The following is a 27901-nucleotide window of genomic DNA, read 5'->3' on the forward strand; positions in this document are numbered from 1 at the left end:
TAGATAGATAGATAGATAGATAGATAGACAGACAGACAGACAGACAGACAGACAGACAGACAGACAATCTGTATGAAGGCATGGTTTGTTCACTTTAGACTGCAAAACTGGTATATCTTCAGAAAAGTGGCACATACATATTCTTAACAAAAGGTGCTCTCTTATCCAGTCTGTTTAATGCTGCAGAGAAGCAGCATAAATATACAAGAACTACAATTGCAAAAAATTTAAATAAATAACGTTTTAAATCTTTTTATTTATTTAAATGAGGCTACAGAAACCAAACCCATTAAACTATTAAGTTGTATATTATAATTAAATATAGACTTAATATTCATGATGATATATATATGAATACTACAGATTTTATAAGACACAATTAGCCTATTAAAGACTTTCCATGAGAAAGAAAGAATCCCAAAATTAAAATGTGCCACTCAAGATAGATGTGCTCATAGAAGATGCCCAGAAAATGCAACGTGTATTTATTTTGTTTAAGCGATAGAGGGCGTCATATCACTTCAGAAAAAAAGTCGCCAATGCACTCCTCCTATCCGCAGTACAAAAAGTCGATCAATAGCCTACTGCAGGGGTTCTCAACCCTCTCCATGAAGTGCCCCCAGGGCTGCACGTTTTGTGTGTCTCTCTATATCTGACACACCCACTTCAGGTCTTGCAGTCTCCAATAAGAGCTGATGAGTTGAATAAGGTTTGATAAATGAGGGAGACATACAAAATGTGCAGGACAGGGGGTACTCCAGGACAGGTTTGAGAACCAGTGGTGAAATATACTGGCAAACAAAGCGACACTTGAGAGAATTTCTTAAAACAAGTCGCAAAAGTGCCTGAATGATTATATTAATCATTACAGAAACGGTCTGAAATGAGTGATTATGAAACCATAAACGTTTTGCTCTGTACGTTAAATAATAATAATAATAGCTTGATGTGTAAACTAATGTGAAAACAAGTACTGGCAAATTATATTATGCTTCAATGTTTTATTATGCTTCTTGAAAGAAACCGATTTCTGTTGCGGTATGAAAGCCCTGCAGTCTTATGGTTTCACAATGAAAAAAGTTGATGTTAAATGTCTCTTAAGTGTCACACACAGATCCAGCGGTCATGCTCGGTCGGTTTTTTTTTCTTTTTTTTTTTTTTGGGACTGATGCGGCTCTGTGAGCGAAACCTGTTTAGCGCATAAGCTCTCGCTCGCAGTTGGTTGAGCGTCCCACGTGGTTTGAAGTATAAAAAAGTTTCAGCGCGAGGTGCTGTAGTGTCGTGATTACACGAGAGAAAAGACCAAAGGACAAGATCTCTCCCGAGGCTGAAGACATATACGCGAGGACATACACCATTCACAACACTATTACTGAGAGAAGATGAGCACGAGCTATTGATATCCGGTGGAAAGACAAAGAGTGACATTTTGTCTTCAAACAAGAAAGGTTTTTCTTGACTACACTGACCTTTAAAGGAATAACACAAGATTAGTAACCGGTTTGTTTTGATTCTTCACGCGCGTCCATGTGTCAGTTCCCTTGGAGATGGGGAGACTTTTCGCGCTTTTAACTAGCGTCAAGAAAGACTGACGGTTTCGAGACTAGCCCTCATTATTACTCAATGTGTTTACTGGGTGATAAAACACACACTTTCTGTGAACGTCTCACAAAAGAGACGCGAGCATGATGATGAATGGGCATCTGTCTAAGGAGGTTGTTGGAAGTACAACTCTGAACTGTTTATAGGTCAAATTGTTTTACGGTAGGAATTCATGAACTGATTTGTTTGTTGTATGGACACGTTATTTAAGAAAATGAATATTCCCATCCTCTCTGTAACCTGTTTAATGGCTTGCATACTCTCAGTTCAGTGTAGTCTGGGAGCTGAGACTGTGTCTCAGGAGTCACAGTGTGCCTCTTGTGGACTCGGGCATCCGGATGAGTCGGGCCGATTGGACACAGACTTTCTGGAGGCGGTTAAAAGGCACATATTGAACCGACTGCAGATGAGAGAGAGACCAAATATCACTCATCCTATTCCCAAAGCTGCCATGGTAACGGCGCTTCGCAAACTTCACGCGGGTAAAGTTCGAGAGGACGGGAGGGTTGAAATTCCCAACTTTGATGGACACGCTGCCCACAACGAGGTGCAAGAAGAAACGTCGGAAATAATCAGTTTTGCCGAGTCAGGTGTGTACAAGATCGAGAATATTCCATCTTCCAGAAATGTTGACCATCTATTAGTTAACTTAAAATAATTATATTTAAGCATATTTTATATTTTGCAACATCTGCATAATGTCACTACAGCTGAGCATAATTAAGCGTACAAGTACAAATTATTAACTTAAATTTATGGAGTAAATTTATTTTTTGGGCGTTTGTTTATTTATCACAAAACATGTTTGGAATACACAGGATGTACAAATATTACAAGTCAAATACATAATTTACAGGTCAGATAGCCTACTTTGTTTCCAAAGTATTAGCAATAGTGTCAGTAAACGATGACTTCATTGTGTACTTTAGTAAGCTGTGACATTTAGTGGGGTCAGTTACCTATTGAGATGCCTACTGCCTTCATAAGCAGCATCTGAACAGAGAGGGGACTTCATAAATCAGTGGTTTGATAAACTTATTTTCATAGTTCCATATTTTGCATTATTTGTGTGTGTGTGTGTGTGTGTGTATAATTTTTAGATCTGAATCACATCAATAAGGATTGATCAATAAGTTTTTTTTTTATGCGAATGCAATACAGTAAATTACAGTACAGAATATTAAGTGGGTCTTTAAGGGTTAATGAGACCTACATCCTTGATCTGATATTTTATGTAACTGGAGCAATTAGAACAAATCATCCCCTCTTAACATATAATTAGATATGGTGACAGAAAATAAGTAATTTGTCAAATTATGACCTTTGCTAGGTGGCTGTTGAAGCAATTAAAATCCTAAAACTTCCCAGGGAACGCCAAAGATAGCATCAAAAACTGGCAATCAAAGTATTACAGATAATTTGTTAATAAGAGGGCAAGAACATTATCATGCCTTTTAACAGACAATACAGCCATAAAATATTTTGTTAAAACCAATAAAAACGAATGCCTTTTATTTATTTATTTATTTTAAGTACACGTTTCTTTGAAGTGATTACAGTTTTTCCATGGTCATGAACAAACTGGAAATATGAGGTCTGAAAAATGTAATATAATCAATGTAAATTAAATGTTTTATATATATATATATATATATATATATATATATATTAAATACAATACAATACTTATGCAGTAACCCTGAATGCTGGAGTAAGTCATGAAAATTCATTGGTCAAAAAGCATGGAAAGTGATGAAACTCTGGGTTTCATTTGATTAACCAGTTCATCAATTATAAATCTATGGTGCAGTTCAATTTGCAGGAGAATGTATGGAAATAAACACTGATAACAGTCTGCACCTTTTTAATGATGTCATTAAGCCATCAATGTAAGTTTCTAGAATATGGTCATGCAGAATAAGATATTAATATGTGCCAATAAGCAACTAGCTACCAGTGAATAGTGTTCCTTAATCCAGTTTTGTATATAGACAATCATAATTTATCAGAATTTTTAGGAAGGACAGAGGATAAGCAGATATGCCAACAATTATAATTGCTTTTTTTTTAAATAGAATTTTCCAATATCTCAGTTTGACACATTTAAGCTTGTAAAACTGGCTTCTTTATCTTCCAGTCTCACACACTGTGCAGCACAATTAGCTTGGACATTATCCGATCTTCTTGCTCCAATAAGAAGGATCTGAGCGCACTCATGACAGTGCAACAAAAGAAGGCAATTATTGAGAGAGTACTGTGCGTTCTTGCTAAACCCAATATGTCAACATTGGGAACAAAAACAACAAAAGAAAACAAAAGAAATCACTCAGAATAATGCATGAGACATTTGAGTCGTTGTGGGTGACGGAGAGGCTGGGGTGGGGGCATGGCCTTCTTATATCCTACTCTGAAAATGCATTTCAAATATCAAAGCTCGACCAGGCCTCTTTGCAGTGTCCCCTTTTATTCACCACACCTTTGAACCAGTAAGCAGCAGTGCATTATGATACTGGCTCTCTGGACCCCCATCTGCCACAAGGCCAGCTGGCACTAACCCCTCAAGTGAAGGCCGCCAGCCAGGGTATAGCATTAGGACAACCCTAGATCCATTCTGCTGAGGTACAAAAAGAGGAATTTGTGAAGTATGCAATGTGCAAATCACTGCAGCAGCAGGCATTTGGGTTGCCTCGTGTGTTGCATGCTCTTCCCTGCTGTTATATGGTATGACCGCAAGCCAGAAGGTGGCTCCTATCTGGCTCCATGCTTTAGGAGAGCAATGAGAAGAGGGCTGCCAAGGTACAGGACAGGATGGCTGCCAATTTTAGGTCTCTATTGACACTGTCCTATGGGCCATTTCAGAAGTATTTTGTGTCCCGTAGCCACAGGAGCGGAGCGGTAGATGCTCGCTTCTCATTTGTCAGTGTAACCATTCTGACTTCTTGAACTCTTCTGGACCATTTCAGCACGGGGTATTAAGACTTCATTATTAGACATTATTCGGCATGACACAGTGTCCATAAGGTCAAAGAGCCAAATTGAATCTTTGAAAATGGAAATCTTTGTTTTTTGACATTCGATCCAAGCAAGGAAATTAGACCCTGTAGTGCTAACTGATTGGCAGACAGTCAAAATCTAATCAGGCAGCATGCCATGGTCTTGATCTTATTGATCTTCAACAAGCAGTTCACATTAAGCATTTAAAGCATAAGAGCAATCTACAGAAACAAAGCTAACGCCCATTTTGTCAAAAGTGCATTTGCCCATGCTCTATTTGACAGGACAACAAAATAAAAATTTCAGCAAACTAAAAATACCTACGGTATGCATAGCTAAAATGAATATTTGTCAGGTTCCATACCTTTGCACAGAGATGATAAAAGTTAAACAGCCAGAGGGAACCACAGGATGCAGTAGAAGCAAGGTAAACTCAAAATAGTCAAATATTAAATCTTATACGTTTTTGAAGTGTTCCACAAATCATTTGTTACTATGCAAATATGTTAAAACAATTCAAATGTAGAAAAGTGTTGATATTTATGGAGATAAAGTATCCCACCACACTGACAACATCTCTGTTACCTGTTCACACAGCCTTGGAAAAATGCAGAGTGGACAAAGCCTTGTTTGACTAGATCCACTTTAAGCAGGAGCTGTTGAGACAGGTTCTGAAACACTTGAGCACATGGCCATACAAGTATATTTGTATCCAGGGGGCATATAAAGGCAGGTACAGAGGTAAAATTGTGGAGTAATCAGTTTAGTGAATGTGTTCCCTATCATCATAGGACATACTTGTTCACACCTGACACCTCTCCAGGGCTTGATTTTCTGTCACTGATGAACTCTGACTGTGTGCGCACTGTGGGATATAAAGGGCTGGGTTCCCAACAAAATGAGTCTTGACAGCCTTGTTAAAAAAAAACAGCACTGCTTGTCACCAACATATGCATTTGAATGATGGTCTTAACTAGGTATCTTAACTAGCTTAACCTGAATTTTTTTTTTTTTTGTCTAAAAACACCCTCACCAGAAAAAAATTGGCTAATAATATTATACAGCTAGAATAACTATAACAAAATGTTGAAAGTTGATAGCAAACTGTATAATGCAGATATTTACTGGTTGATTTGTAGCTTTTTAACATGCTTTCAAGTCTTTTCAATCTAGAGAGAGTGCATATGTGACTACTACTGTATGTGAGTTCAGGCTGTCAAGTGAAGAAGCCACCCTTTGTAGCAAGTTGTTGACATTAAACCAAACTAATCTGTTGGCAAACATGGTTTTACTATTTCAAACCCTGCCAATATTAAACAGCTCTGGCATTCCAATCAGGATTACAGTGAATGTGATTCATGTGCAACTTTCAGAGTCACATGTGAATTTCAAATTTTCTGGGTGGTCAAAAAATAAATACAATCAAATTACAACAACAAAAAAACTCTGTATCTTGGACTTTCTAAATACAATTTGCTACACAGTTGCATTTAGAAACTGGCCAGTGTGATGTCAATGCCTCATCATGTGTCTAATTTTAAGGGCACACGCTCAATGCTAGGCTGTGCCACAGCAGTCTCCTAATACCTCTTGCAATGCATTGTGTTGTCAGTCTATGGGCTCCAGAAGCTCTGGGTTTTCACAGTACTCCCTGTGAACTCAATGAACCCCCTGGGGTAAGGCCCACATCCGACCCCCCACCCTTCCACCCGGCCCAGCATCTTCAGCCCAAACTATGAGTCCAACTGGACTTGGGCCCAGAACTTTGGCATCTAGTCTATCTGGAAAAGTTAAGTGGTTTATGTCAACGAATGTGGCCAAGGAGAGGTAGTCAACAGCAGAATCACAACCTGTTTGGGCTGAGAAAAGCCATAAACAAGCTTCTTTTGTAAGAAAGTGTCGCTACTTGAGAATTAACAAACTTGTTTGTTTTTTTACAGACGATGTGACTCCATCAAAGTCCAGCCTCTATTTCCTGATTTCAAATGAGGGGAATCAGAACCTGTATGTGTTGCAAGCAAACCTGTGGCTATACTTCAAGGTTTTGCCAGGTACTCAGGAAAAAGGACTGCGGCGAAAGGTGACCGTGAGGGTGCGCTCCTATGAGCCTGGTGGGCAGAATGTGCACTGGCCCATGATGGAAAAGCGTGTGGAGTTGAAACGCAGTGGCTGGCACACCTTCCCCGTGTCCGAGGCCGTGCGGGAAATGCTTGCAAAAGGGGGTCGTCGTCAAGACCTCGACATTCACTGTGAGGGCTGCGAGGCTGCCAACGTTTTGCCCATCCTGGTGGACCCAAGTGATCCCTCACACCGTCCATTCCTGGTGGTCCGTGCCCAGCAGGCAGACAGCAAGCACCGCATCCGAAAGCGAGGCCTGGAGTGCGACGGCACCAATGGCGGTTTGTGCTGCCGCCAGCAGTTTTACATTGACTTCCGTCTAATTGGCTGGAACGACTGGATCATCGCGCCAGCAGGGTACTACGGGAACTACTGTGAAGGCAGCTGCCCAGCTTACATGGCAGGTGTTCCAGGCTCTGCCTCATCATTTCACACAGCAGTAGTTAACCAGTACCGCATGAGAGGCATGAGTCCTGGTTCGGTCAACTCCTGCTGCATACCCACCAAACTCAGCACCATGTCCATGCTCTACTTTGATGACGAGTACAACATCGTCAAGCGTGATGTACCTAACATGATCGTGGAGGAGTGTGGCTGTGCATGAGAAAAATCCATGTTAAGACATAATACGAAAGCAGTGACAGTCATATTTATGGTCTTTTTGAACCCCATACATATAGATTGTTAATATTTGTGCACTCACAAAGTACAATCACACACACGTTTGTGTGTGTGTGTGCATCAAGCAGTAGATCATCAGTTGTATGACAGGTGGGTCCTTCTAATCAACAAAAGGCTTTGGGATGATAAGGGAAAGGGAACACCAAATGGTTTATCTCTAGTTTGCCATTTCTAGACTTAAAAAAAATGGCCCAATACTTTCCTCTCCAACAGAAAAAATTAGACAAACTGGTTTCACCCTTTTGACCCTTTGTACAAGCACTGACATATCTCCTACTTCAGAACACCAGCACTTCAACAGCTAAAGACAATATGACAAATCATTCTAGCTGATATGGAGATTTCCAAATCCGCACGTGTCATCTTCCCAGTCGTTCCCAGAGGCATTCCCACAGCAATGACTCTAGTTGTCAGCGGCATTGTTAAATCTCTGTTGTGAGGCTTCTACTCAAATTGTAAGCACCTCTGGACAAGAACATCTTGAAACTAAAACCACTTCTGCCATTCTACTAATAATATGTGCACATCCTGACTGCAGCAGACTGCATAACTAGATCTTGAGGTCTAACCGGTACAGCGCAAACTTCTCCGCTTCCTTCATCTGCACACTTCAGTGGCTTACAAATGCTCGCAGCAGTGTTTGTTCCGTGGAGCTGCTTCCATTCTGTCCAGCTGGTTTACAGGGGTTACAGCACTTGCGAAAACTCTCGAAATGCACAATTTAAAGCACTTGCATATTGCAAAGCCTTCAAAAGGGTACATAGAGGTGGACCTACCCTTGCCCTTAGTCCTTTTAATATAAAGTGCCACACGAACTATGCAATGTATAATAATCTTGAACTATGTCAAACAAACTGAATTCTTCTTTCTGCTTGTGTTTAACTCTTTATCAATACTTGAAATGTGGTCTTTCGCTTGCTTTCCAAAGCGGATGATTGTTATGATGTTTGCACTGAAAAGTTGCGGGATTAGTTAAAACACACAAAAAAAAAACTGCCATCGAAAATGTTATTTTTGTAGTTAAACTGAATTTTGTGAAAAATGTATTGTACCTAATTAATTGTACCAAAGAGGCCAATATTTTAGCTATTATAATAAGGTGGCAAGGCCATTCCAATATTTGTAAAATAATTATTCATACTTCTCAAGAGGCCTAATAATCAGGGTACAACATTATGGGTTCCATTTGTAGCTCTTTCTAATTTTTTTATACTATGTACAGCAAACCGATGAAACACAATCTCTTCCTGTCTTTAATATTTCTGTCTTCTATTTAATAAGAGTTATTTCTTAGCTTGTTACAAAGTCATTTAGTTAAACAGATGTCATCTCTGTACAGTATGTCAAATAAAAATATTCTTTCTTAAATATTTTGTAACTTTAAAATAAATTCTTCATTTGCATCCTTGTGAACAAGTTGCTTTTCTAAAAAGTGTCAAAACTATAACACATTGTTCACTGCCAGTCCCATTCTTGCATGCATTTAAAAGAATATACAATTTATTGTCATACTTTATTTTAAGGTCCAATTCCCATTATTAGCTTAGAGTTTTGCCTCAATGAACTCCTTATTTGCTGCTTATTAATAGTTAGTTTTTACATTTGATTATTGTGTAGGATTAGGTATGTAGAATGTGGTCATGCAGAATATGTGCTTTATAAGTACTAATAAATAGCCAATATGTTAATAACAGGCATGCTAATAATTCGTTCATAGTGAGAATTGGTCCCTTTACTAAACCCAATTTCTAGTTTTTTAAGTTGGTCTGTATGATTACAAGACAGAGGAAGCAGTCTTGTAACCGCTGCAGTTCTATGCAGTGTTCTGCAAAGCTTGCAAAAAGTGAAAGTGACGTGACATTCAGCCAAGTATGGTGACCCATACTCAGAATTTGTGCTCTGCATTTAACCCATCCGAAAAATGCACACACACAGAGCAGTGAACACACACACACACACACACACACACACTGTGAGCACACACCCAGAGCAGTGAGCAGCCATTTATGCTGCAGCACCCAGGGAGCAGTTGGGGGTTCGATGCCTTGCTCAAGGGCACCTAAGTCGTGGTATTGAAGGTGGAGAGAGAACTGTAAATGCACTCCCCCCACCCACAATTCCTGCCAGCCCGGGACTTGAACTCACAACCTTTCGATTGGGAGTCCGACTCTCTAACCATTAGGCCACGACTTCCCCTAAAAGTGCTTGGTTAAGACAATGAGATGAAAACAATACCTGCAACCTCACACAGAGATATCGATTGACAAGCTGATAATATATTTATATATATATACACACTAGGTAACAAGTTGAACATAAATGTAATGACTGTGCTCCATGGTTTCAATATTTGTCATTCTTAGTACATTCTTGGTTCGGAGGCAAGAGGGCTCTCACTGCAAACATGAAGGCACAGAGACTAATTATATCAGTGGGTCCCCTGGAATCACTATCAAAATGTACCTCCTTTTCTGAGCCCTAGAGGTATAGATCCAAAATGCTAAGATCCCTTAGGCAAACAGAGAGAGCTAGGCCAGTGCACCTACCAACGGTTGGGGCGTTTTCTGCCGAATCCTACAACCCTAGCAAAACAAGTGCTTTCCAAAACATACCACATAACAGATAATTACCTGAAGTGTTTCTGTCTTGCATCTGTCAAGAAAGGCAGATAAAGTGGTGTGAAAAATGACATGTTCGTAGACGTCTTCTTCAAATGACAGCACAAGAATGATATGAGTCAGAAGTGACACCCACGTGTAACAAAAATAACTATTCCGGTTTTACTTTCTTAGTTATTCAGTTTGGTTTGTGTATATATGTATTTGTTTGTGTAGGCAGGTGTTGGGGTGTGAGAAACGTACAAGACTTTCGGAAAGAAAGTCTCTGCAAGGTAGAGAGCTACAGACAAAGCTGTCTTATCATGTAGCGGAGTGTTAACGGTGCCGACATGACTGCTGGAATGTTAATGACACCATAGCTACGCTCCAGGCAAACTTGTGAAGCCACACACAAGTTAAGAAAACACCTCAAACCATCTTACATGACAAAACGCATACAATTCAATCTATACACACCATCTTAGGTTAACAGGTGTCTTTATGGTCAATAAATCGAATGTATTAGACACACACTTGGCATAATTCGTTATTAAAATGGCAATTATTATAGGCAAGAATTGCTTATAATTTCATAAACCCACATGTGGTTCTACTTGGTTCACATTCACCTGACATATATCCTGTTCAGGTGCAGTGATATAACGCAGCATCTGAAAATAGTCCCCAGCAACTCTGCAACTACAGATGCCTTGTCCAAATACCCACACTTGCGGTCTTGGCCACTTGAGAGCGTGTGCACACAACAGGAAGTAATTGCGCAAGACTGTCCCAGATCTTAAAAACGCCAAAGTGCAGTGCCCTTAATGCACACTAAATCCACACTATGTTGAATACCTCTCCGGAGTGGTATTCAAGGCTTAGTGTATCCGATCATGCATCTTGTTGTGGAAATAAATCATGAGACTTTTTCCCAAGATCTCGTGAGAGAAAAACTCAATTGAACTGTTTAAAAAACGTAATTGTTTAACTCTAGGGGAGTTGGAAAATGAGCCTATTTAAGAAAAAAAAGAGTGTTCATTTAAATGCTAGTGTATTTTTTTATATACTTTTAATTATTCTTAAAATTTGAAAAACATGCTATTTATTACAGAAACTGCACTTACTGAGGAGCAGCGTTTAGACTTTGAATGCATGTGAGACAAAAAGTATGCAGGCTTGAGAGAATCTAAACAAAACTAAAACCAATTATTCTTCCCCCTTTTTACATCAAGTTTAAATGCTGCTTGAAATTTCAACCCTAGAATTGACCTGCACAAGGCCTGTGAACTCTCAGAGGGGGATTACAGGCCCGGGTAAAAAGACTTGGGAACGTGAAAGCATGCTTGAGTGGCCCAATGAGCAGAAAGTTCATTAATCTGGCAATCTTCCAACGTCTGCACACCTATGCAATTACAGACTTAAAAAATGAAACAGATTTTTTATTTGTCTTTTAAAGCTCAAACCTGAATCTAAAATGGATAATTAAACAAAAAGTTCATTCCCAACCATCACGGTCGAAGGAAACACATTTTACTCCACAGGGAAAAAACCTAAGGTTTGTCACTCTCCACCTCCCTCCTCCCCTCCGCTTTGACCTCTTGACTCCTTGAGCACTAGCGTACATTCAAGCCCACAAAGCTTCCATTTGTGCCGTGGTTCTACCTAGTACTAGATGGGGGACCAGGGATCAACGAGGGTCACCACTATATGGAAACCTAGGAGAGAGCCACCACTGTGAACGAGCTGATATTACAGTGTAAGGCATGAAAAGGGCACACAGTCAATCACCCCTTACCCTCTGTCTGGCAACCAAAACTCATTTCATATCCATCACAGCCAAACACTATGTTGACATTGGCTTTGCTCTGGCCATTGGCTGAGCTAAACGAGGCTGCTTTGTGGCAGCATTGTGAAGGATGGGATTATTTTAACCTTTGGAGAACGGAAGAAAGACAGAAAGAAGACTTGTACTTGGGGAGTAATTCCCCGCGCGTACGCCACAGTTAAAAGCGGAGCCAAGAGCAAACAGCTGGCCTTTTGTTCAGTCAGGCAGAGTTTCTCCTTGCATTCATGTGACGTGGTGCATGCAAGGACTGAAACCGCTGATGGTCATAGTGACAATGATGAGCACAAGTGAAACTGCAGCACGGCTCTGCCTTCAAGTTCACAGACAAAAGCCTGTGACTCTCTGATCTCACAACACAAGGAAAATATGGGGAAAAATAAGGGCATATTTGGATCGCTGAGAACACCGTGTGTTTGTATGAGGGGGAATTCCATTGGAGGGGATTTCAGGTGTGGTTGTACATTCATCACAGGCCACTTTAAAGCGAGTCATCATGCATGCGTGGCTCATCACGGCTGACTGATGGCTCATTATTTAGCAGGTGCCTCATTGTTTTCCATTGTTCGGCTTTGGGGGAATTTTATGATTCGATCAAAACAGCAATCCTGAGTGGGTGTCTCAAGATGCTGCCGTCTCCATCACGTATTGAAGAAAGAAGACCTTTGTGAGGAGAAACTGATGTCGGAAGAGGCATGTAAGAGAGAAGGGCAGTGGAAAGAGTAGCGGAATATCGCTCTTGGGTGACACACCTATTGGTTAAAAGGAAGCTAGAAACAAAGACACAAAGACAGAAGGCAACCTGATCAGATGAAAAGATACACACAGGCTTGACATGCTCTTCTATGCTAATGAATGTGGACCGAGTCAATATACAAGATACATACTGAGGGAATGTTCCAAATGGAAGGGAATATTAGGCACTGTGTCATTAAAATGTGTCCATATATAGATATAAGCCTGCATATTTGACAGACCTAAACTAAATGAATCCCTGAATCTTTGGCTGAACCCCTCACATAGGAGAAGTTACAGGGCCTCCAATATTATTCTACAGTATGTTGCATTGTACACAGGATTGCATGAATTTCATTACTAATTTGTCAAGCCTGTGCGCCATTATAAAATGCAATTCTATAGAAACAGTTAGCAACAAGGTCCTGCCCACTCCTAGGGATATAATTAACCTTGGCTGCCATAGTCACACATGGGACAATCACTTCAAATGCACTTTTTAAATGTCTGTCTGGACAACACTTCACTCAGTTAATATACTTAAAAAAAAAAAAAAGATATATATATATATATATATATATACATACACACACACACACACACACAGACACACATACATACATACATAGATTTTATATCCATCTATCTTTGAAGTGAGAAAAATTTAAACAGGTTTTCAGGCTGTTTTTCATTGTAAAAAGCAAAATTCATTCGATATTTCATTACTTGGTAGAATATAGGATGTTAAAAGACCTACATTTTAAACGTTGCCAATAGTTCATGTGTTTGCAAATTGTATCAATAAATAAAACACATCTAAACATAGCAGAAAAGTCTCAAGTAGTCAAACATAAATATGCTTTGTAGTAAGCGTGTCCAACAAACTTGCTTTTAAACGCAACTTGCCTTGCACTGTTTTAAAGAATTTGAAATGTTTTTGACAGCACCCAACTTACATTTTATGGCTACATCTGTAAATGTTCGGATTCCATGCGTGTATTTATTTTTTTTGCATGGAAACAACCGACAAACCAAAAACCAACAAACTTCAGTGTCTTCACTGACCGAGCATGAGGGCGAATAGGGATGCACATCAAAAAGACGATATGCAATAATTCCAAATGCATTATTGATTTAGCTAAGGAATTAGTTGTTAGACTCTACATTTTCAATGTAATGAAAAAAAATAAGATATGAAACAACATGCTTTTCTTGGTTGCTGCTTTATATAATCAGATTCAGCAATAATCATTAGTTGAGTCCCTAACAGCAAGGCATCAGCAAACTCCTATCATGACTGTTGACACGTAGGAAGCACGAGGAACATTTTCTGCCAGTTGGAGATATGAAAAATGTTAAAAGAATGCTTATTTTCTGCCATTATCGGATTGATTCAACACAGAAAACAATAAAACCCCAAACATGTTTATTGGACGAGTGACCCAAGGACAGCACAACATTAAAGAACAGAGAGCTGGACCTCTGCCGGACTAGATACCCATCAGACTTTGGGCTTTCCCTCCGGGTACAACATAAGTCAAAGGCTACAGTTATCACCCGATTCAAATAAATTTCACAGAGTGCCGAGTCAAAGAGGGAATGAGTACCACACACAGTGTGCGGTTCTCTGATGCCTCTGATGATGATGCCTTGGCTCGAGATACCATCTTAAGTTTTTCCACTCTCAAAGGCTGCTCTATTTGAGATTGGAAGCTTGCCCGTAATCTACCACCAGACAAGTCAACCCAACAAAAGCCTCTGTTTTAATATGGATCCCATTGTGTGATTTAATGTAAATACTTTGATTGATGACATTTCAGGTGCATACTGAACATTCCAGAGTCCTGAGCCAGAACCACACCACAGGTAACTATTTAATGGGGGGAAAACAGAAACAGGAATGTTGTGAAGAGGGCAGACAGTACATGCAACAAAACAAGAGAACAGTTTCTATTTAGGAAATGTTTACCTTTGGATGTTACATTCTTGTTCGTTGTGCAGCCTGTCCCAGTTTATTCATTAATAAGGAAAGGCATAATAACACAGTGATTTAGATTGTTTTCTTCTCACTCTACAGCAACCAAAGCTCAACAATTGCCAAAGCTCAAAACCTCCTTACAAAGCACATGTCGATGTTTAATGCTGTTTTTTCCAATTCCACAATGATGACATGAACCATTTGCCCAAAAAAGGTGGCACTGGGCGTGGATTGCTCAAGTGCGCCTGACTGAGGTAATGACCATGGATTCCACACATCTTACCTAATGCACTTAAGCACTGAATAATCCCGCAGTTATCTCAGTCACTTCCTCATGTTGACCACAGTTATCAGCTGATGTGAGGGCCAGCGTTCAGGCGGCCGAGTACCAGGCCAGAGTAAAGATTAGATTGGGAAGTTGGACAGCTGTTTGCATCCTGAGAGCCAATGAGAAAAATATGCAGTGTGTGCTTTGAAAGCAGTTGGCCTTTTCCGGTCCTATCTGTGCTGACACATAGACACTCGCAGAAAGAGCATACAGCACCTTCAAATGCTAAGTTATGCTGCTGTAATGTGTGTGAGTGTGAGAGGAGCCAGACATGTTATCTATCTGATGCAATGTTATGTTAAGGGTGGAGTGAATCTCTGGGATATTTGTATTGCAGGCAGGGAAACCTCTAGAATGTTATAGGTATGTCTCCTTTTAAAAACAGCAACTGCAATAACTCCATACACTCAATCTTTTGCATGAGAATGTCTTTTAAATTATAATTCAGAATTCCTAAATTTAAATTACGGTAATACAATGAATGCATTATTTCATTCGAAATTGAATGTAAGGGGGGAGAGCAATTAAAATCAATTGAAATGCAAAGAAAATCATATTCAATTGCAATTTGAAACTAGAAATGCAAAACTGAAGACATATTTTGAATGTTGGTTTAACGAAGCCTTGTTTAAAAGCTTTGAAGCAATAGTTCTAAAGGATGGATGGATGGATGGAGGGCGGAAGGGTGGGTGGATGGATGGAGGGAGGGACAGATGGAGGGAGGGTGGATGAATGAATGGATGGATGGATGTTGGATGAATGTTTGGATGGATGGGTGGCTGGATGGATGTATAGATGGATGGATGGAGAGAGGGTGGAATGAATGAATTGAGGGAGGGAAGGAGGGATGAATGGATGGAATAACAAAGAAAAAAAAAGAGAATTCAAACTCATGGATTGAAACGGAGCCAGTTCTTCAAAGTGAAATTTTGCACAACCTTGTGGATTAAAATATGTCATGAATATTGTTATTTACTGACTATACAAATGATATAAAAGTGTATAATGAGGATTTATTATTATTATTATTATTATTATTATTATTATTATTATTATTATTATTATTATTATCATTATTTTAGTGAATGGACACCCTCTGTGTCCCAGTGTGAGACTTAAAAAATCTGGTCACCCAGATCCAGAGCAATTTACTAAACAAATATAAATGTCCAAAATCTAATCTTTAACTTCTAGCCAAATCATCATATAACAAAATGTAAAAAAGCATGTAAAAGTGAGTTTGTATCCACTGATACTATATATACCTCTCCATTTTGCTTTCTGAAGCCAGTCACTCAGACCGTGATAGGAAACCTCTGAGTGAATGAGTCTGTCTCACTGAGAAGGGTGTAGTACTTGTCACAACAGATGTTCAGCTGTCCAGTTGTAAACATGAAGACTCTGGCAACAACAACGGCGATAAGGGAAGGAATGGAACTTTCCATAAAGTCCCATGACTCACCAGCAGGATTTACTCATCAGGGCGCCAGCAGACATAGAGAGTGCCTGTGAAGAACTCTAACCACTAACTGACCATAGTGACCAAGACACTGGATGTATGCCTTCAATACTGCTTACTTAGAAGATTATATCATGGTATCCTTGAGTTTGGAACTATTTGTGGCTTCTTTTTACTTTCAGTAAACGAACAGGAAGATGAACAGAACAAATGCAGAACAAATGCAGAAACTCTGCTCTAGGATGGGATGTCAGGTTTACTGCAGGGATAAATCACACTTATGACTAATGACATTTTAAAGGCAGGAACACTAAGACACAAGTAATAGAAGCGAAATTATGTATATATATGTATATATATATATATATATATATATATATATATATATATATATATATATATATATATATATATATATATATGTATATATATGTAACGGAGTTTAAATAATGCTGTTAAATTCATGCATTAATTGGGGGAAACTCGACATTGGCTGGCTGTTGGGTCACTCGCATTCGTGTGCGTGTTATTGTGGGCGGAGTTATGTAATTACGAGCAGAGTCTGACATCTCTCACTGCTGGTAAGTCGCATCAATAAGCGCTGTGTCATAAACGGAGTTTAGATTCTTTTCAAGTGCAAGGTTGGACTTTAATATTACACACAAGTTTACTTCATTTGCCTGTCAGTTCCTGGTTCTGTCAGTAGAGTCAAATGTGTTATTTGCGATGATTAAATGTGATGCGTGTGTATTTTAACCTGCTTGTGAACTCCGAATATATGTTGATTTCATTTAAGATTTCTGAGCAACGTTGATGCTTTGATGTAGCCTACACTAACCAGCTTTTGGTCGTGTTTGTCCCAGGTATGTTTTATATTCACATTTGTTATGTTCTGTGTAAAAATATATAAGCCGAATTAAGTGTTAGCATTAACACGTGCTATATGCTCACATGTGCTGAACAGAGTAACAGCGCCATTTTAGTTGTTCTTTTTCTGTATTTCAATTATACAAAAATATGCAAAATGATGGTTACTTAAGATTATAGTTTCTCTGTATTTATGTGAAGTGATGAGAACGGAGAAATTTTTTAATTTTATTTCTTTAATGTGTTTTATTTTGAATTTTATTCCACTATATGTTCATGATCACTCTGTAAAAATTTAAATCCAGCAGAGTCTCACATCTCTCACTGCTGATTTCTGAGCAACGTTGATGCTTTGATGTAGCCTACACTAACCAGCTTTTGATCATGTTTGTCCCAGTTTTGTCTGTCCCAGGCCAAGTAAAGCAAGATTTGAGTAACCATCCACCTGCTCTCAGTGTGATTTCATCCACACACACAAACAGTCACAATGGTGCCGTGACCCGTTGTTTCTTCAATCAAGATGGCTCCTGAAGCGGCCGAGGGTTCATCTTAAAGCTTTCGCTGGAGTCAGGTGGACACAATTTTGTTCAGGAATTTTTTTTTTGTTTGGTACAGTGACTGCACTTAAGCAATTTGCGACATCTACTAAGGACAATTTGCTATACGAACAACAGCTCATTTTAGGTTTTTAATTTATTGTATTCATTTTTTTTTACAAGTACTGATATTCGTTATGAGTGGTTTTGATAACTATCACACTCCAGTCTGTGGAAGTAAAGGTAGAGGATGGGGTTTATTTAAAGTGCCAAAGTCTTAACAGTTCAGTGGGCCTGATGTACAGAGTCATGCTCATATAGTCACAGACAGTTACAATCCAGATTCTGATCCGTTAGTTTGTGAGGGATCATGCACAAGTTTTGCAGCGGATGCTTCAAGGGAACAAAAGGGTGTGTTTTCATCTACTCCATACTCTAATGCACAGCCGCCAAATGTAATCACTGAAATGACTGACCTAATCAGCCAGGTTGGTCAGCAAATTGCTGACAGTATAGTCACCAGAATAAGCCCAGCACATAAAGTTGACACATTCAGTTGATAAATCCTCCAAAAATGTGACCGCAGATGGAACAGCTTCACAAATGCTGGACCTGATACAAAGCCAGTTGTCCTTATCTAGAAATGTGAGAGAACCTCCTAACTTCAGGGGAGAAGTTTCTGATGCTGTTGACTTGGATGAATGGATAGATATCATGAGAGACTATGTAAAACGCAATAATTTGAGAAAAGAGCATCAAGCGGAGGAGATTATGGTCCATCTAAGAGGCAAAGCAAGGGATGTGGTCAAGTTTGGCATAATAAACTGTGACATTGACATTGTGCATAACCCTGATGCAATCTTTAGTATTCTTAGCGAACACTTCGAAGCTGCTCCTTGCTCTCCTCTTCCATTGGCTGACTTTTACACCACCTTGCCCAAACCAGATGAGGATGCCTTCGTGGTACTGGATCAGGCTAAATCGTGCAGTTGACGTCGCTGCTATGCGCTTGAAAGAACAGGGTAAAGTACTGGATTGTCCAGGAACAGAGGTAACCCGTATGTTCATCAGACACTGTCCGTGTAGAGAGCTTGCCATCACCTTTCGATCTAAACCAATTGGCGCATGGTCTGTGAGGGAAGTTCAAGATATTTTGAATGAATATCACTCAGATTCCAGTCTTGTATCTGCAGTAAGGAATGCAGCACCCACTAGAATCCCTGTGAACAGAACTGAAGTTGAACTGTCGTCTGCAGCACATCCAGTTTCCTCTGATGTCCAGCTGTCCAGGTCTCTGGAAGCATCTGCATTGGAGCGAGTCATGAGTTTGTTGGAAAAAGTCTTGTTGAAAGAGTCTGCCAGCAAAGAACCAAGTTCACGTGTGAAGCCCAAAGTAAATCTACCTAGAGTATACCTAGAGTAAAAGGCCTCAATGACTTGCCATGCACTGTCTGTTCAAGCCCTGATCATTCTGGCCTCACGCATTGTCTTGAAAAAAAGTTGTGCTTCCAGTGTCACTCTCCTGACCATTCCCGCTTTGTCTGTCCTGAGAGAGTGAAATCTCTGTCTTCTCAAGGGCTGGGAAACTAGAAGATCTGCTTTTCTAAGAATATTTCTGTCTTTTAAATATGCATTTTTTACGTAGGCTACACAATGCTACACACAGTAAAAGATGGTTGTAAAAGAAAAAGATTTTTGGAGTACTGTTTTCTGCTTTCACATTTAATTCAATGTGTTACTTGCTGTTTCTTTGAAATTATTTGTCTAATTTACTAGCAATTTCTGATATAAAACTGTTTCTATACCCATTGTTTTTCAGCATATGAACAACATATCAGTACATAGACCACCATTGTAAGTGTCACAAACCTGAACAACAGTTTATTTTGAATTGGACATAAATAAATAAAAAAAATGACTGGTGCATTAGGGAGTTAGTTTTAAACTCAATAAAAGCTCTAAACAAATCACTGATGGAGTTTCTGATTCAAATTGTGAACAAATTTGCATGTTTAATATTGATTGTGAATCTTTCTACCAGGGCTTGAAAACGGAAAAAAAAAATTCAATCGGTTCACTCCAAGCAGAATCAATATTTTAACGTTTCTGTTCCTGCATACCTCTGATATTATTACCGTTCCGAAACTGGTTCAGGTGGAAGGAATACCGGTTAATAACATTATTTTTTTTTATACTATTCTTTGCCTATAATTTGCCTAATAATAATAATATAATAATAATAAAGCATTTTCTTTACTCAAAAAGAAAATGAAAAAATAGATAGAGCTCTAACGCTTAGTCACAGCCAATAAAGCATCATCTTTTCTAGATTTTGGCCAAATGTAGGCTACTAAAAAAATAATCTATCAACACTTTAAAGAACTCAAAGTATTTTTAATATATTTAAAATAGTTTGCTGCATTGTTAAAAAAAAAAAAAAACATGTATAAGATTGCGTTTTTAGAGTGAAAAAAAAAACTTAAGTCGCGGCTAATGTCGCTTTTTATTAGCCCTATTACTTCCTAAATAATGAAGGCTAAAATGCCTGTAGTCTAAAGCAAAATGTATGCAAACATTATAAAAACAGTTATTAGTTACTCTCCTAAACAAATCCTCTAAAGTTTAGACGGTTAATGGCGATTTCGAATTTTCGATTCTGTTCCGAACTATAAAATTTGATTTGGTTTCTGTTTCTAGTTCTGTTCCTGTTAAAATTTCGGTCGTTTTCGTTCCATGAACCGGTTCAGAACCCTGCTTTCTACCAACTCATTAAGATAACTGATTCTTAAGAGTAATTTGTTTGCAAATCACAAACACAATGTCTGTTGTTGCATAAAAAAATAACAACAACACTGGCAATTTGCAACTTGCAATCTACAGGATGATTTTGGATGAAATTTAAATAGTTAATATACAGGTACATCTCAGTAAACTAGAATATCATGGAAAAGTTCATTTATTTCAGTAATTCAACTCAAATTGTGATATGACAACTGTAGCCAAATTCCTTGGCACGTCTGTATGCCTTGATCCCAGCCTCAGTCCATTCCTTTGTGAAGTCAAATTCTTGAATCAATTTTGTTTGACAATCCTCATAATGCTGCGGTTCTCTCGGTTGGTTATGCATCTTTTTCTTCCACACTTTTTCCTTCCACTCAACTTTCTGTTAACATGCTTGGATACAGCACTCTGTGAACAGCCAGCTTCTTTGGCAATGAATGTTTGTGGCTTACCCTCCTTGTGAAGGGTGTCAATGGTTGTTTTCTGGACAACTGTCAGATCAGCAGTCTTCCCCGTGATTGTGTAGCCTAGTGATTCAAACTGAGAGTCCATTTTGAAGGCTCAGGAAACCTTTGCAGGTGTTTTGAGTTGATTAGCTGATTGGCATGTCACCATATTCTAATTTGTTGAGATTAATTGTTGGGTTTGTGTTAAATGTGAGCCAAAATCATCACAATTAAAAGAACCAAAGACTTAAAGGGATAGTTCACTTTCAAATTAAATTTTGATATGTTTTAGCTTACCTCAAGGACATCCAAGATGTAGGTTTCTTTGTTTCCTCAGTATTTCCCATTTTGATATTTTTAGGTCCAACCGTTCTTGTCTGTGACTCACATAATGGATGTCTATGGTCACCACCTCAAAGAGCATGCAAAGAGGAGTCAAAATTAAACAATTCCCCATCATAAGTACACATTGATGACCTAATACAAGAAACGAGCGGTTTGTGTAAGAAAACGAACAGTATATATTTTTTTACCTTTTGTACACAACCACGTCCAACCGATCTGAGTTCGCGAGTGCTTCCTGATATGACGTGCGTGCGCGCTCTGCATACACATCACTCATTGTTTACCACACGCTACGCTTTCAATCTGCACTGTCTGAAATATAATGCAGTAATTGTAATAAATTAATGTTTATAATGCACCCTATAATCGTTGCGTTTATAATAAAAATACAACACATTACTCACTCTATTGACAGCGTGCCATTGGGTCCCTCTGGCATTGGACGTCGCCTCCAGTTTATACGTGGCAAACTAAACACAACGTGCAAAGTGCTGCGTCTCAACAGCGGAGAAAAATCAGGATCTTCAGTCAGGCAGGTGTGTGATGTGATACTGTCAATGTCCTCTCGTCATCTTGTAGTTGTTCCATTCGTGACAACATATGCTCTCTACTTCTGTTGGCGTCTCACAACACTTGCTACTAAAACACCACCAATTTTGAAGAGATCTCTGTCTCTGAGGCTTGAAGACGTGCTGCTGCAGCGGATCGCTCCTGAGTACTTGGTCTGTGTATTCTGTTTCAAATAAATATGGTTGTGAAAAAAATTCAACGTTGTCTATGGATATATTGAAATCGTCTTCCATTGCAATTTCCTGTACGTCTAAATATGTTTAGATCTTCACAGTGAAAGGTAATACTTCCGAAATCTGTGTAAACCATAGGCAGTAAGTGTAAACAATGAGTGATGTACACGCGCGAGAGATCGCTTCCGGCGCTTTCCGCGCTTGCGCAGACTAAAGCCAGAGTGCATGTCACATCGGGAAGCACTCGCGAACTCAGATCAGTTGGACGTGGTTGTGTACAAGAGGTAAAAACGATATAAATACTGTTCGTTTTCTTACACAATCCGCTCGTTTCGTGTCTTAGGTCATCAATGTGTGCTATACCCAGAAACAGGATCGTCTGACTGGGGTTCAGCAAACTCTTCGCCCAATTGACACTGAGGCCGAGCTTCTCGAGGTGATCGAGTAAAACGGCCCTGATCGGGCCAGAACCAGCCAGTCGTCCAAATAATTCAGCACTCGTATGCCTCTGAGAGGAGCGAGCGCTGCATCCATGCACCTCGTAAACGTACGAGGAGCCACGGAGGACTGTAAACTGGTATGCCTGGCCCTCGAAGGCGAATCTCAAATATCGCCTGTGGTTTGACGCTATCTGTATTTGAAAATACGCGTCCCTCAGATCTATTGACATGAACCAGTCCCCTCTGCGAATCTGCGCGAGGAGTTTCCTGGTCGTAAACATTTTGAAACTGCGTTTCATCAATGCCTTGTTCAGCTGTCTTAGATCCAGTATGGGCCTGAGACCCCCGTCTCTCTTGGGCACCAGAGAGTATCTGCTGTACAGCCCCCCCCTCGCTTTGAGCTTGAGACACAGGCTCTACAGCCCCTTTGCTCAACAGTTTTGATATTTCGGCCCGAAGTATGTGTGCTACTTCTGTTTTGACCGTAGTTTCGACGCGCGCTGAAAAGCGCGGAGGGCGTCGAAAAAAACTGTAGTGAGTAGCCTCTCTTTATAATGCCTAGCACCCAATCCGAAACCCCTGGAAGCGCTGACCATGCATCTGCATGAATGGCTAAGGGCTGGATGCTGATCACAGCGGGCAGATCACTCCTCCTCGACCCCGTCCCGGCGCTTAACCGACTGGGGGAAGGCTGAGCAGGTCCCGTGGGACTCGATATGTCTGCGAGTGACTGTGGGCTGCATATGCCACTTTCAACTCGCTGTCTGCCTGTGCAGAGCGTACGTGCACGGGCCTCGTTTTTACAGAAGCCACGCGCCGTATGTGACATAGTGTATGTGGGCACTGGGGAGTGGGCACGTTTACTATGCGGTGCGCTCGACCGATCTGTGTCGATTTTATGTGCGCGAGCCCTGTGTGCAGGGCTGTGCTTACATGTGGAGATGGGCACTGAGGAGTGGGCATCGTCACTGCATTTATAGCACCATCGGCCGTGGCCGGACGAGCGTGCACGGGGTTTTTTTTTTTTTTTTTTTTTTTTTCAGAAACCACATGACGCGTGTGACATAGTAATTGTGGGCACTGAGGGGTGGGCACGCTTACTATGCAGTGTGCGCGATGGACTTGAGTCGCTTTTATGGGCGCAGGCCCTGTGTGCAGGGCTGTGCTTACATGTGGAGATGGGCACTGAGGAGTGGGCATCATCTACATTTATAGCACCATCGACCGTGGCCGGACGAACGTGCACGGGTTTCGTTTTTACAGAAACCACATGACGCGTGTGACATAGTGATTGTGGGCACTGAGGAGTGGGCACGTCTACTATGTAGTTCGCGTGATCGACTTGAGTCGCTTTTATGTCGCTTTTATGTGCGCGAGCCCTGTGTGAAGGGCTGTGCTTATATGTGGAGATGGGAACTGCCCAGTGGGCATCGTCACTACATTTATAGCACCATCGGTCGTGGCCGGGACACCAGAAATTACACCTTTTTTGGGAAATATCTGGGCAGCCGTGATAACGGTTTTCGTGTGCAGGCAAGCGGGCAACCGTACAGGCTTGCGCATTGCAAAAAACGCTGAAACCGTCACAATCTCTGGAACTGAAACAGCGGCGCGCTTAGGTGAGAGCCCGGCCACAGCGGAACTCGTACACCGGCGCTTCGATGAAGCAGCCATCGTGTGTAGTGCCGACGCAGCGTCATGCAGCATGCGTAAATGGCTTTCCTAGGATGGCTTCGGGGCTCCCGGCCTCACCGTAATCACCGTAATTTAAGCGCCCTTATTGGTCTGATGTTGCATCAGCCCGCGCTCGATAGGCTGTGCAGTTGCCGCAGAACAAGCCAATGAGCAAACGAGCCATCTCGCCTATGGCTGTGTACTGCTGCAAATGCGCTTTACAAAAATACAAAATTAAGGATAATTTTTTGCTTCAGTATTTCGTGAAAAGAGACTTTTCCCGTAGCGTCTTAGCTAAGACGCAGTACGAGAGAGCTCTCGTAAGAGAACTTGTAAAATACATTTTACTGGGCAAAACTAAGTGTGAAAACCGATTTTTTTTTTTTTTTACTATAGTGGGTGCAGGACACTATAGTTCATTTATGTTAGTGAGGATAGCAAAATAAAGTAAACTGTGACAAATTATACCCAAAAATTATTCATACAGTAGACTACCAGTAAAAGTGATACAAATTTGGGACCAAAAATTATTCATACAGAGTCTGGTAAAAAAAAAACAAAAAAAACAAAATTAAGTTCAGGTTTGCATGAACCTGGATGACAGTATGCCCAGGAAACTACAGGCAGTCATTAAGGCTAAGGGTTGCCTTACTAAGTATTGATAGTTGTGTAAATACTGTCATACTAACAGCTGTCTGAATAATTTTTGGTAGATTGTAATCCATTACATACCTTTCTATCAAAGTTATCTAACATTATCAAGATTAATTTGTTCTGACACAGTTTAACTCTGAGTCCTTCTCATATTTTATTACCATCTTCTAAACTATAGAGAATAAACTGTGATAATGTGAGAAAAGGTTGAAGGTGTCTGAATAAGTTTTGGTTTGACTGTTTCCATTTCATAAATGAAGTTAACCAGCTAAACTTATACATACTCTTTTGGTTTCTGTACCCAATATTTAAAATTTTTACAAATGCAATAAAAATATCGGTATCGGTACTCTGTGTCAGAAAGTACCAAAAATAAAACTATCGATATCAGGCAAGTCCTGGAAAAAGTGATATCGGTGCATCCCTACTGATAATTTTAGAACATTGTCCTACCCAAAACTCATGGTACAGTCAATATTTCGCCACTCAAACTAACAAAAATGTCTGCACCAGTCTCTTGCAGTCTGCACATTAAACTAATAACATATTAACATCAAAACAGTTCTATAATCTTTTTGACTTTAAAGATTTTAATGACCATATCCAAGCACAACTGCACATTATATCTCCAGTCATCATTGTACACAATGCTCATCAAACCTCTAGCACTTACAAAAACTTTTCGCTTGTTTACTTATATGATGAGGGTCTATAAAGAAGAAAGTGAAGGCTGGAATTTGCTCCAGCACCTGAAGATTAGCTCAGCATTCCTCAGTGGGGCTGATGCCGGAATGGTGTAGCCATTCTGCCCTGATCCGTAAAAGAAAAAAAAAAGGCTCAGACAGGACCCCGTTCCTGCTGTTGCATGTTCACTTCAGGTATAGTGAAGGGCAGAGCATACGGCACTTCTTGGGGTCAAGGCCCCTGTGTGCATTTGACTAATCTCTTGGTATGAGTGATTCCATCAGTCAAGAAGGCAGCCGTCTGGGCCGACTGCACAGTGCATTTCATTAAAGGGCTTATACAAGCTTGTGGTGGGAATGCCGAATGGTTTCACCCGCTTATGAAGATTTTCCTTGCTACTTTAAATACGTTTGTTTGATTTCTCCGAGGTCACATTCCTTTGAAATTCTTCAGTAAGTCCATTTCGTAGCAAAGAATGTCGGCTGTGAAAGGATGCTGTTTTCTGGCTCTAAACAATGGCATGAATAAAGAGATTAAATTAATCTTGTTTATTTCCAATGAACTGTGTAAACATTACCTACTGTGTTAAGCCTTTACTGCACCACAAAGTAATCAATACTTCAAGAACTCGTTGACATTTTTGTGCAGCTTTGTAAACCAAATCAACAGCTGAGATCCTCAACATGGTTTCCCAGATTTAGATGGTCCAGTTTAATAAAACACAATCTGAAAACTTTTTTTTGACATCCGAAAAAGTTTCAAATCCAGCAACACTGAGACAATCTACACAAGATGATGACATCACTTTTCATGTTTTGAAAAGTAACTTTATTATTTTGGTTTAGATAGATAACAGCTTTCTATATTTATAAATTTTAAAATGACATTTATTCCAGTGATGATGAAAAAGCTGCATTTTCTGCTGCTATTGGTGCTCAATGATCATTTTTTATAATCAACAGTTCTGAAAAAAGTTGCTTAATACAGTATTTTTTCCTATTATCAATGCAATTAATATTTTTATGGAAACTGGTAAATTTTATCCGGATTCTCTGATATATAAAATAAAGTAAAAAAAAAACACCATTTATTTGAAATATAATTTTTTTTTCGTAACTATTTTCACTTTTGATAAATTTAATGCCTTCTTGCTGAATAAATGTAGTAATTAGTTAGTTAGTTAGTTAGTTAGTTAGTTGTCTTCATCTGGCTGTCTTCACTACTTTCAAGTTAAATCAGCATCAGTGGCTGAATGTGTTGACACTTTCCAGGGTCGAGGTCTAGATATAGCAGACAAATAAATAAACACAGAACAGACCCTCCACAGCTGATGTCAGACAGGGCACTTCCTCTGTAAACGTCTCTCCATTTCATCCCTCCTCCCTAACTGTTACTGTCTCCCAACAGCAAACCATAACTCAGCCAAACCAAAAACACAATTAGAAGATAAGACAAACTCAGTATCAGATCTATATCAAAGTGTGACATGCATTCTAAGACCATGAAAGAGTCATGAAACAATACCATAACAACAATCAATGACATGATAGCAAGCCTTTGTCAGATTGCCATGACATTATACCACAGGTATGCATACAAATTCTGCAAAAAAAAAAACATACGCAAAACTGCCTTCATAGGACTGCTGATAATATCTAATTTAGGCCAGACTTTTACAACCAGAAATTAATTGATTCTCCAAATTCCAAATCCTTTTAAATATAAAACAACTTCCTTCTGAGCAGAAATCAGTGCGGGAGAAATATTTGCTGAAAACAGATGTAAAAGCATTAGTAGACTTCTGTGTCTGTATCTTTAGGTCAAACTGCAACTGACAATCAATATCAGTCAATACACAGTGCTCAGGATTCCCAGAAGCCTTCCGTTACAATCCCTTACACTTCACTGACACAGAAAACATAGCCATAATTGATAGATTTTGATCTTGGTTAAGAGGGTGTCCCATCTGTGTCAAACAGTGCTTTTCTGTCAAATGAGTGGAAAGGGAGGGCAAGCCAGGACCAAACAAAGAGCAATTTAGGTACAACACAAGATGGCATGGGTAAAACCACATGTACACAAACCTAAATGTGAGCTTGTGTAGAAAGAAAAGTGCAACTTAAGAGAAAGCCTGTGAGGTTTGGTAAATTGAATGTGAGGGGGGAAAAGGGAAAAGTTGAATTGAACACCGGTCTAAAAAAGGCCATCCTTCAGAGACTGGAGTGTGCTGCGAGGGGAATACCAAGCTCTGTGAACAATGACTGCAGGTCAGGGTCAGCTCAGCCAGGCTTTCAGAGTGGTCCACAACAGTGTAGAGGGGAACAGAGACCGCCAAGGCAGACTGAATAATAGCTCTGACCTGAAACGACAGCACTTCTAAGAGAAATTACATTCAG

General features: G+C 39.8%; 2 protein-coding genes across 3 annotated transcripts in view; one reads left to right on the forward strand and one right to left on the reverse strand.

Moving 5' to 3' along the window:
- The window catches only part of LOC132095397 (ras-related protein Ral-B), a 100742-nt gene that overhangs the window by 35082 nt on the left and 37759 nt on the right, over positions 1-27901 (reverse strand). The gene's annotated exons all lie outside the window — the stretch shown is intronic.
- LOC132095395 (inhibin beta B chain-like) lies at positions 1234-8373 on the forward strand. 2 transcript variants are annotated; one of them, XM_059500328.1, is made up of 3 exons: positions 1236-1764; positions 1869-2192; positions 6537-8373. In XM_059500328.1, the coding sequence occupies exons 2-3, from the start codon at positions 2009-2011 to the stop codon at positions 7316-7318; spliced, it is 966 nt and encodes a 321-aa protein (XP_059356311.1). In that variant the 5' UTR covers positions 1236-1764; positions 1869-2008; the 3' UTR covers positions 7319-8373. The 2 variants fall into 2 exon arrangements, with proteins under 2 accessions (XP_059356310.1, XP_059356311.1); XM_059500327.1 differs by having other exon boundaries at positions 1234-2192.

This window comes from Carassius carassius, chromosome 19 (genome assembly GCF_963082965.1).
Source record: "Carassius carassius chromosome 19, fCarCar2.1, whole genome shotgun sequence".
In the NCBI taxonomy this organism is placed as follows: domain Eukaryota; kingdom Metazoa; phylum Chordata; class Actinopteri; order Cypriniformes; family Cyprinidae; genus Carassius; species Carassius carassius.

Bases quoted from the DNA above. Each gene is read 5' to 3' on its own strand.
- LOC132095395 (XM_059500327.1), top strand. From the start codon at position 1,796: ATGGACACGTTATTTAAGAAAATGAATATTCCCATCCTCTCTGTAACC. The intron at 2,193-6,536 runs GTGTGTACAAGA...GTTTTTTTACAG, and splicing joins AATCAGTTTTGCCGAGTCAG to ACGATGTGACTCCATCAAAG.